The 11,135-nt window shown below is 44.7% G+C and overlaps 1 protein-coding gene across 6 annotated transcripts in view; it reads right to left on the reverse strand.

Annotated features, from left to right (window-relative positions):
• Nucleotides 1–10,800, reverse strand: part of lyst (lysosomal trafficking regulator) — a 65,478-nt gene extending 54,678 nt beyond the window's left edge. For 2 of the 6 annotated variants that reach the window (XM_076018965.1, XM_076018963.1), the window contains exons 1-2: nt 10,524–10,800; nt 8,767–9,058 (exon numbers count right to left, since the gene is read on the reverse strand). In XM_076018965.1, coding sequence (XP_075875080.1) covers nt 8,767–9,003 — 237 coding nt within the window. In that variant the 5' untranslated portion in view covers nt 9,004–9,058; nt 10,524–10,800. Of the gene's footprint in view, nt 1–8,766; nt 9,273–10,523 lie in introns of those variants that run through there. The other 4 variants (XM_076018971.1, XM_076018964.1, XM_076018966.1 and 1 more) reach the window with 3 other exon arrangements.
• Nucleotides 10,801–11,135: the final 335 nt, after the last annotated feature.

The following is an 11,135-nucleotide window of genomic DNA, read 5'->3' on the forward strand; positions in this document are numbered from 1 at the left end:
TCCCAATTTGGGATCAGTAAAGTACATCCATCTATCTGTCTATCTATCTGAAGAACAGATAGACCTACAGTATCTAACACATCATCTGTTTTCTAGGTTGTGATTGTTTACAATGCGCCGTGTTTATATGCACATGATAATGAGTTTTCTCATCTTTGATGCGCTCGTGCTCCATTTCCACGCAACTTTTCCTCGGCGGAACCGAGTTGAACCTGCACCCAAATGCTCAGCCGCCTAAGCCGAGGGTGTGTGCAGTTGTTTAGCGATGGCGGTTGGGACCTGTGTCCTCTGTGCTGCTTTTAACCAACTCTCTTATCACGGGAGGCTGAGTCACGGGAGACTGCTGGCTGAGTCACCCTCACGGACTGCGAGGCTCCCCCTCCTCCCCGCCTCCGTTTGGACAAACTGGTTAGTGCGGCGCTTTGGCAGAGGCGCTGAGAGGCGACGTGATCCCGTCCTCGTGACAGGAGGGGGCGGGGGAGGAGTGTGGAAGGAAGGGGTGAGGAGGGGGCCGGCCGGTTGTGTAATTTTCCTCCCGACTTGAGAAGCCCACTGCTTTAATTTGATATTTAGGTGATGAGCATCATGAGGAATCCCTAACGTCCCGCATTTCCTCACAAGCTGCGGCGACTCCAGAGAACACAACCTTTCGTTTTGTCCCGCACGACAGATGCACAACAGAATCAAATACTGTGGGTTGTTTGTTTTGTTTTTTTTCTTTTAAAATCACTGGCTAGGTCAGGCCTGGGCAAACTACAGTACAGCTTGGGGACCATATGCGGCCCGTTAAGCTTTTTAATCTGGTTCGCCAAACTTGAAGAAAATATATTTATAGTAAGTGAGTCATAAAATAGCTTTATTTCATCCATTTTGTCACAGTCATTTCAATAGAGCTAAAGACAGTGGGGCTTCAAAGACACATTTTGTTGCAATGATTTTGTTCATTTTTAATACTCGTGAAAGCACATGTTTTCGACATACAGTATCCCCTGACGTATGTTTTTCTCCTATGAGGTGGGTCAAGAAACCACTCCTTCCATCTGCTCCTGCTCCGGCCCCTTCAAATTTTTAGAACCCATTGTGGCCCACTAGTCAAAAAGTTTGCCCACCCCTGCCCTAGGACTACTGTGACCTTTTGAACTGTAGAGGAAATGAAAATGTGATGCTGCTTCGTTTTCATTAAAGCAAACAGAGCTGCTGCTGCTGATGATCTGGGCTTTTTTTTTTTTTTCCCTGTCCGGCGAGCTGAGACGCTGTGTTTTCGAAGGAGCGATCGGACTTAATGATATGCCAGGGGCGAGGAAAGGAGGAGAGACGGAAAAAAAAAAGAAAAAGAAAAAGCAGAGACGGAGCGGTGGCTGTAGTCTGACTCAACTCGGGACAAGAGAAATGAATTATTCATCTGCTTGACCAATCACCCAGAACAGCTTCGGAGAACAAAGCAAGTAGGTGTTGGGTTGAAACCGAGGACAGGCCGAAGAAAGCAGATGTGAAACAGGGACCGGTGGTGAGCGATCCGGCCCCGGGAACGCCTCCACCCTTCGCAGGACTCTGTAAACAACAACATATGAGCACGTATGTCGGCAAAACGTCACTGACCAATGCGTGGAATGTGGATTAAAAAAAAAAATCTGACGAGGGAAAAAAAATAATAAGCGCGACGGTCACAAGATGTGACCGCCGGCCCTGACTTGGAAGCTTTCCGTGTTTACACGAAGGTTAAATTTCAGTCAAAAGCGCAGTGAGCGGCCTTAGCCACGCTTCTTTTATTAGGAAGGGTGGGAGTAAGAACAGCAAGTGTGGATTAAGCGGAACAAATTCACTGGCCTGTCGGTCCAGCAGGCCTGCAATTCACACTCGGGGAGGAAGAGAGCCTCGACTCTTGACAGAACCGTCACATGATCGGCAAACGCACGTGGTTCAAGTTGGTTTTAAAGGCGGCGTTGGGAAAGAAGAGCCTCCGGCTTCGCCTCTTCAATGATTCAAAACCTTCCAGCGTCCAGAACAAATCGGTCCATCGACCAAAATGCTCCCATTGCATCGAACATGGAAAAATCTTTGGGTGACACATTCCGTTATACAAGAAAGTAAATAATAATAATAATAATAATAATAATAATAATAATAATAATAATAATAATAACAATAATAATCAGGAAGTAATCAATAAGTTCTAAAGTCGCTGGCGCTTGGCTTTCACATTATACAGGCTTGAACTAAAGACACTTGCAAACCTATTTTTACGTTTGCGTAACGCCAGAGGAGTCTAAAGTGTGACTCCACTACATTGAATTGGATCAAAATAAAGCAAAATGGACAGGACTACAATATGGCAGAAACAATCTGGGGGGGAAATCCTGATGTAAATCACCAGTAAAATGGAAAGTAAGTTTTGTGCTTTCATGGTGTTTTAATTGTTGTTCAAATTATTTTTTTTATAACACAAGTATAAAAAGGGTCGTTCTGGAACCAGTACAATTGGCAAAGTACCAAAAAAAAGTTTTTGGAATGATACCTAGTTTGACTAACCCTGCCAAGCCGCAGTCTGTGCAGGGCAGCAACAACAACAGGTGTGCGGCGCATCATGTCGCATATAATGAGAACGGCATGCAGGATTGTTCCGATGCGATAAAAGGGCCCCGTGGTTTCTCTGATCGCGGAGTGGCTGACAGAATCACAGAACGGGCCGACCTTATTGTTGGGACGCAGAATTTCGCAGAACTCACAAAATAACATCTTATTATTCTGTTTTGAACCCAGGAGAACATTTTCCGTTGGTGGGCGCCGCCTGGAGTCACATCTCTCTCAAAGAATACCAAACAACCCAAAATCCATTAAAATGGAAAAGGACAGCATACAAAATTCTCAACTGAAAACCGTTTTTTTTTTTCTTCAACTTTTCTGTACGACAGGACGGCAAAAACCAAAGAGAAGCTGATTGACGTTGTAATCCATTTTTACCCCATTCCACTCCGCTTGGGGCAGTAATGAATATTCACGCCGACTTCGGCATCAAGAAAACTACACAGGAAAAAAAAAAAAAAGGCTAACCTAAAAACACAACATTGACCAATCAAGTGTCTCACCGAAAAACAAAACAAAACAAAAAAACAACTTTGTGAACAAACGCCGCCGGGCTCGCTGCCTCCTCAGTACTCGCCACATTTTTCTTTTCAGCGCGCTTTGTTCGACAGGTTTAATCTGCTTAAGAAGAGGATTGGGAGTTTTACCGCGGCAGGAATGTAAAGGGCCGAACGGAACCCGATGACGAGCACGGTGGCTGAAATGTGTGTCCAAGGTTGCCCTGGTTCAGAAAAGCAGCTTTGCACGCAGAAATCCGCAGTGAGAGATTATGCTATTGACAGGCGGGCAAAGACTCTCACATCTCATCCCACAGGGATTAAAAACAGAACCCATCACAACGGGATATGGACGTGGCCGCAGTGTCACGCTCACATATGACAGCATGACACGTTGATACCAGAAGTCCGAAAGAGGAGAAAAAAAAGATGTGTTTTAACTGTTTTAAAGGTTACAGTGTGTAAAATCTGGCGAATTTAAGACAAAACAGCGACATCAAATGGTCACATTTTAGATTGCAGTGCTCTTTTACTTCCATAACTCCCTCTCCTCTCCTGAGCTCGCCAGTGAACTACGTTGGTGTGCGAGCTCAAACCAGGATACCTCGTCCACCTCGTCTTCGCTGGCTTATCTGAGGATGCGAGCATTCACCCTAACAACGAAACGCACTGTCAGGCAGGCTGGATTGTCCATCCCCGGTTTCCATTGAAACATGGTAGCTAACTGGAAGCAGGACCCTTGATCTATGTATATTCTTATATACATAAAAGAACCGTTTTAAGGGTAGGAAAACCAAATTACTTTTATTGCACTGTGAGTATACACGCTTATTTATGTATCATTCGGCTACATGTTAAGCTTTTACCAATATAAAAATCATAAATTAAGCCACATTTTCCACACTGTATTGTAAAAACATCCTGTTGGCTGAAAAGAACTGAACAACAAAAATCTGGTCTTTGACTTCAGACCGCAAAAACAGATCATTTGGCAATAAAGATTCACAGACGCAGGGCAGCAATAATGATATTCATGCAAAAATCTCTGTGGACTCGAAGCAGGACGTATAAACACAGAGACCTAAACCTTCAGGTCTGACAGAAAGAGGAACACGAAGATCGTGATCACAGTTGATCCAATAGACAAGCAGTTGCCAAGCGCTCGGCAACATTGTTGCGTTATGGTGGCGAGCAACATGCGGCGTGCCGTGCCTTCGGCAAATCAAGAAGGACTCGTGTCGCCCAATGTAACTTCCCCTTTATGGTTAATGTGGTGGTGTTTAGCACTTCGTGAGCCACTGTACTAGTGGCATTCTTCACATATAAAAGTGCACCAATAGCAGTGCAAAAGGAACATGTATATATATACTGTAAGCGAGGCCACTGGCTTTAAAAACCCAATTTGGGGAACTTCTGCTTTGTGAGGGAGAGTTTTCCCTCGAACGACAGTCACAAGCGGAAACAGAAAGAGGAAGATCGAGGTCAACAAGACCAAACGTCCGGCTGCCATCGCCGTTTAGCTCCGTCACTCTGTTCCGAGCGCGTCGCTCCACTGAGTGCTTGATTGGGACGTAAAAGGAAATAAAACAGAAAAAATAATAAAGAAACATGCTCGATGAGGCGTGGAGAAAGCAGAGGGGCTGCGGGACGAGCGCTGTTTGGCGATCCCCGAGAAGACGAGTGAAAAGGGCAGAGGGGCGGAAAATTGTTTTTTGACTGCACAGTATTGGCAAAGCAACTGCACGGTGTGAACGTTATTGGCAATAAAGGAAATGATTTAATACCGCTGCAGAGCGAGCGTCCCTCCGATCATTTCCAGTGTGCATCCCTATGGCATCCGCAGCCGTGACCGCCGTCATCACACAGTCAGTGCCAGTCAACGCAAACTAATCCTTTATATTCTTTATGTTCCCAACAGTGCAATAATAATGCAGCTAGAAACAACAGTGGGATGGAGCAAATCAGAGGAAAAAAAGTAGTCCCATGGCCGTTAAACTATACTGTATACAGTAGTTAGTTCAAAGCACACAATCTGATTGGACGAGAGCCAAACAGCACTTTGGTTTTGGAACTTTACGCATCACTCCAACCTCACGCGACGTGTTCTTAACTCTTCAACCCAGTTTTCACTGGGTAGTTTAGGGGCAAATAAAGTAAAAATGAAGAAAAAAAAAACACGGGAAATTTGGAATTTCAATTGTGCACTGTTATGCGAGATTGGAGATTTTGTCGTATGACTCACAGTGTCAGACAAAGTGAATGTGTATCAACGATGCGAATAAAAACACACCTTGTCTAGGACTACAAGTCTTTCGCATTTCCTGATTTGCCCGGTGTCATGTGGTTACCGTTGCTTGAACGGCAACGCTGCATTCTAGGAGACGAGTAAAAATTGAAAATTCCAGCAATTATTTTTAGATGGCACTCGTGCGAGTCTTGAAGCGTGCTGTGATTTTCTTTTTTTGTTCTTGTTGTTGTTGTTGCTGCTGTCAGATTTCTGGGACGTGACGGGACAGGCAGCTGTGGGAAGCTAAAAAAAAAAGCAGAGCTCGGCTGGACAGAGGTTCGCGGAAAATGAGCGGGAGCCGCAGTGTCTCGGCTGACTTTCCAGTAAACCGACAGGCACAAGATCAGCACAGCGAGTCCCGATGGCCTGATGGGAACTGAACCCTGATGAGTATCAGTGGAAACACCTGAGCTAACCCTATCATTCCAGGACAAAATTGGCTGCCGAGGAGAAAGGGCCTGCGGGGAGAGCGAGCCGGAGAAAACCTTGAGCTGCGGCCAATCGCCGTGTCCACAGATACGATCACCAAGAGCGCATTTCAGACCAACTCCAGGGTGCTTTGGGAGCGTTCGCTTAAAGAGACAGCACAGCGGAGGACAGCGGGACCAGCGCCGAGTGGCGAGCCGTCTGCGACGGCAGTTCCGGTGGGCGTTCGGATTTCAATGTGCGAACGCATCTTTGGTGCTCCTGCGAAAGCAGAACTTGGAAACGTCGTCCAGACGCAGTTAAATACGCGGCTCCTGCTTCTTCTTGCATATATAGTAGAGCTCAATGTGCGGAAATCTATTGGCTGAAAATGGAAAAATATATTTTGTTGTATCGTTGCATCCGTTACATTTCTACGGGAGGCCAGCAAAGGTGGATTTGTTCTGGGTGGGGTGGGGTGGGGAGGGGGTGGGGGGGTTCATCGTTTTGCTGTGACATCACACTAAGTGGAGGGGGGGGGTCAGGAAACAGGGACGGATAAAGCGAACCTGACACACTGGCTCTGGGCACACTACCGGGACATTCTGATGCCGTTACACCCTCAGAGCTTAGGCATTAAAGCGGAGTGGCTGCCCTTTCTCAAACATAATGGAGTTTGATGTCCCGTCGGTTTTTGTTTCTTGACCTTAAAAATCAAACGGGAGCGACGCCTCGACGGAAGTCGAGGGCCGCTTTTGATCATTTCGCGTGCCAGGTCGCGTGCCGTCGTCTGCAAAGACACAAACTTCTGGCGGGCAGCGATGTGAAAATCATTGCCGCCTTCCTCAGTTGGGCTTCACCATGAAGTGCTGACTGACGTGTCTTAAGTTAATATCCACCACAGGACAATCAAGATGGCTAAAAGACAACACATTGAAAAGGATTTTTTATTTTTTTATTTTTTTTATTTAGGGAGGAGCTTTACAAGGCTCAGAAAGCATCTTTCTGCATCTCTCACACACACACACACACACACACACACACACACACACACACACACACACACACACACACACACACACACACACACACACACTCTTTGATCACTGTGAAGGTGAAGTCAACACCGTTGTCCCGGGAGACTTGTCACATCAAAAAGTGACGCAAGCAAGTTTTCCACTCATCGAGAGTCGGAGCCCGCTCGCCGCATTTCGACAGTTCAGCCCTGTTACTAAGACGGAGAAGCGGCCAATTCAGGGTTTTCTACCGCTGCACAAGTTCATGATCAACCGAGCAACAAGGCACATCGAATTAAAAAAAACAGTGTCAATAAGTGGAAGGACCCCTGTGTTTTCAGGATCATTCAAAATAGTCCCCGGCAAGTCTCGGTGGTTCAAAAGGTTGATTTAATTCACCACTAACGAACCATAGAGAGTCTCTCCAACCTGTCAAACAACAAATCAATTCCCACAAACGTGAAAACTCAACCCTTTACACCTCTTACAAGCTACGCTTTTCAGAAAGTGCATGCTAAAACGTAAAGTTCTGAAAAAAAGAAGGATTTTGTGATGTCACTAAGGGCACTGATGCCCAGGTTTAGAAAACAGCCCCAGCCAAACTCTGGCCACTGAGGTCTGCTCTCAGCTGCCGTGCTTTGGTGGGAAGTGCAACGCAACGTCAGTTTCATCTTCGTCTTCGCTACAGGGGGCTGCAAACAGAGGGCTATCTAGACTATTTTCTCAGAGATTCTGACAGTTAATTGTGCTGCCTGGAGCCCGGAATGGAGGATAAAGATTGTGGAAATGGGACCACTGTTGGACCTTTAAAAATGAGGCATTCAGCCACCACAAATCACATCCGCTGTGCTGTGTGTGTGTGTGTGTGTGTGTGTGTGTGTGTGTGTGTGTGTGTGTGCGTGCGTCTTATCTTGCAGTCGGATACTAATCCGAGTCTCGTGATGTGTTAGTTCCCCAACAGCAGGGTGTGTGTGTGTGTGTGTGTGTGTGTGTGTGTGTGTGCTTGGGTATGTGAGAGTTGAACAGCTACAGCTGCCAAATATTGTTTTTTTATTCTCCCTTTGAATCAAGGCCTCTCTGACGCACAGAGGTGAGCGAAAAACAAATCACGCAACGCCGCTAATAAGCAATTATGTGGTTTACACCTGCCACTACCTCTGTCGTGGGCCGTTGCTCCGTGTTCTCGTTAATGCCCGTGTGCGCGCCCGTGTGTGTAATGTCTGGGGACATTGGGGACCCAACAGGGAGCCGCAGACAGATGTGTGGGACGGTTTCGTCTTCACCAGCTCCCTGCAGCGGCCCTGCTCTCTCCAACAATTATGTATAATGATTACACACTAAAAAAAAAAGAAGGCTGGTTTATTTGATAACGAAAAACTCTCGTACATTAAAAGCAACGCTGGGTTCCGTGAATGGTTTTCAAGCGGGTCAAATCATTTACTGCCGTATGATCCATTTTATGAACTTTCTGTTTTACTTCTGGGAACGCTGCCATTTAGTGGGTCTCATTCAGCAGCCCAGTTTTCCTGCATGCTCCTCCGTCTGACTCATGGTCACGGCCTCACCAACAATTACAGCTTGGACCATAAACAGAAAAGTTTTTCGGGACGATTAAATAATGAGGCGTGGACCAGGAAACAAACTGTGTCCCAATAATGTTTTACTACAATCGGCCTGAATTGGCCGACCGAGAAAAACCGAATGGTGACCCAGTTGATTGGATGAAATTGAGGTGTAAATATAATGTATGTTTTCACATTTCATTGTGTTATGCATGTGATGATTTAGTCAGCCCTCACAAAGTCATGCAACCAGCTTTGCAACTTAAAAACACCAATTCCAATCAGACATATTAAAACCAGCACCACTAAACAAACAAATCAGCCTTTCAAATCATGTAAGCATCGTGTATCGCACCCCTAGAAGAACTCATTGGCAGGTAAAAAGCAAGAGCCCTCCCTCCCCAACAGGTTCCTACCTGCAGGTCGGCTCCCTGCAGCCTGCAGTCCATGTACTTCTCCCACGCGAACGACAGCTCAGTCTGCGGTGGACAGGCCATGGTGTCCACGCGTCCGGGGGAAACGCACCAAGAAGTCAGTGCGTAGGAAAAGTCAAAACCGACTGGACTCGCTGTTGGCTTCCTCTGGGCGCCTCCAGGCGGCTGAAAGGGCCCCGGACAGCACCGAACGAAGCCCCAGGAGTAGTCCCCGGTCATTCATAGCAGGTTCATCTTTAGCGCCGCCGGTGGGACACTTTAAAAATGTTCCCCTCTGTGGGGAAATTATAAAGTCAAGCCTTCGCAAACTGTGGGGAAATGTCTCTCAAAGAAACTTTAGATTATTTTCTGCAAAATTCTAACTATATCCGAGACTGATATGACGCCGTAAAGCGGCTATATATACTGTAGAGCGACCATAACAAAGCCGACTGGGGGGAGCTAGCTAGCTAGGTACCTGTCACAGCCTACGGAGAAGCTGAGGAACGGTAAAGGCATCTCACTTCCGGTGATGTTTGATTTCAATATAAAATAATTGGCGCGTTTGCAAATATATATCTTGTAAAATAAATAAAAAAAAATAAAGCATACGCATTATGATGTGTCATTTGGATTAAAATCTACAATACTAATTTGGAAACTGAAATCAAGTTGTCTTTTTTCCCTTAAAAATAATCAGTGTAATGTAGTCTAAACTTATTTGACTGCTATGGCAAACCGTGTAGTACAGACATTCATGGTGGGCACAAGCTCCAACCCTATCAATATTTGACAAAGACTGACATGAAAAACAAACTAAATCAACAGTACTTCCAAAGAACTTTACAATTCTGAGGATACTTGTGTCATGGGCACTTGCAATATATTTATACCTCTCTTCTAAAACATTATATTTGAAAAACTTTGCATATTTAAGATTCGCAAATTTCACCTGTGTCATTGTAACTGTCGATTACAGCAATTAAAAAAAAAAGATTAAACTCATCAACAGTGTAACAGCCTAAAAATGTTTGGAACACAACTCCATGTATAAGCCTATGACCAATTTAATATCATTATATAATAATATTTAATTAAAAATATATAATCATCCTTAAATACATCATAAACAAGTATAACATACGCAAAACATCTGCTGCAACCTGAGCATTTTCTTGACCAAAGGCAGGACCGTTGCTTATTTTCAGTGACTCAACACATAATTTCTAACGGTCAGCATGAAAAATATGAAAATACTATAATCCTAGAACATTTAAGATGACCAATACAATATACTTTTCTTTACTAAGGTTTTTTTTCCCTCTTTATTGCACTTATACCAATACATGCTTGACTCGACTATACGTGCATCTTTTATTTTGAAAGTTTGCCGAACACTTTGATTAAGGCTGTAGAAACTTGACCAAAAGGGTAGTAAGAAAATTCGATCCTTTCAAGCGTAATATTTTATTTTGAATACGGTATTAACCTCAAGAACGGACATTCCTTAGACACGCAATTAAAAATTCAACGTGGAACAATATGCACGCTGTTGAATTTTAGTTCAATCGTGACGTTAGCTGCGCTGCTGTTTGCGGTATCGCATCCTAGAGTGAACAGCAGCTGTCAAAACTGACAGGCAGAGACGAGCAAAAGACAGCCGTTTTCATAGTCGACACGAGATCGGAATTAAAAGTTTAATCAACCTATCAACAATAATATCTACTTACGACTGAAAATAAAATCGTTTTCATACATACCTTCGCCCCATGAATAAACACCAGCTAACCCTAGCGGTAGTCTTGTGGAAGGAAGTGTTTTTCCCTGAGCTGCGACTGCAAGGCGACGCACTCAGACGCCGCAACGCCTGACGACTGCGTTAATGAACCGTGTCCGTCCTGCTCGTTTCTCAAAAAACCTCGCGGATAATCTGTTACACATTCAGATGCAAAATTTAAGTGCGAAAGTTGTTAATCTTTCTGTTGTCACACATAGGAAAGAAAATACTTGAGTCTGGTATTACGCTGTATAGCGCGCGCGCACACACACACACACACACACAAACAACCCTATGATGTTTACGTATCGGACATCGGACAATTTTGTTCCTCGCAGACAACTACGAGGGTCAAAAAAGTCAATTCACAAACACACGCTAAAAGCTGTTGGGCACGCCCACTGCTCCTTTCTGTGCTTCCTATTGGATAACAAGCAACTGGTTGTCCAGTCAATCAAAACTGCTATTTGAACAAAATTAAATGTTTGCCGCACACCAACAAATGCATCACAATTTCTGTTCCCAGAGCAATAAAAAAAAATTGTATATGATCGAAAAAATGAAAAATAATGAGTGAGTTGTAGGTGCAATACAA

Source organism: Nelusetta ayraudi, unplaced genomic scaffold, assembly GCF_046127955.1.
Source record: "Nelusetta ayraudi isolate G7.1 ecotype Tasmania unplaced genomic scaffold, CSIRO-AGI_Nayr_v1 ptg000008l, whole genome shotgun sequence".
Lineage (NCBI taxonomy): Eukaryota > Metazoa > Chordata > Actinopteri > Tetraodontiformes > Monacanthidae > Nelusetta > Nelusetta ayraudi.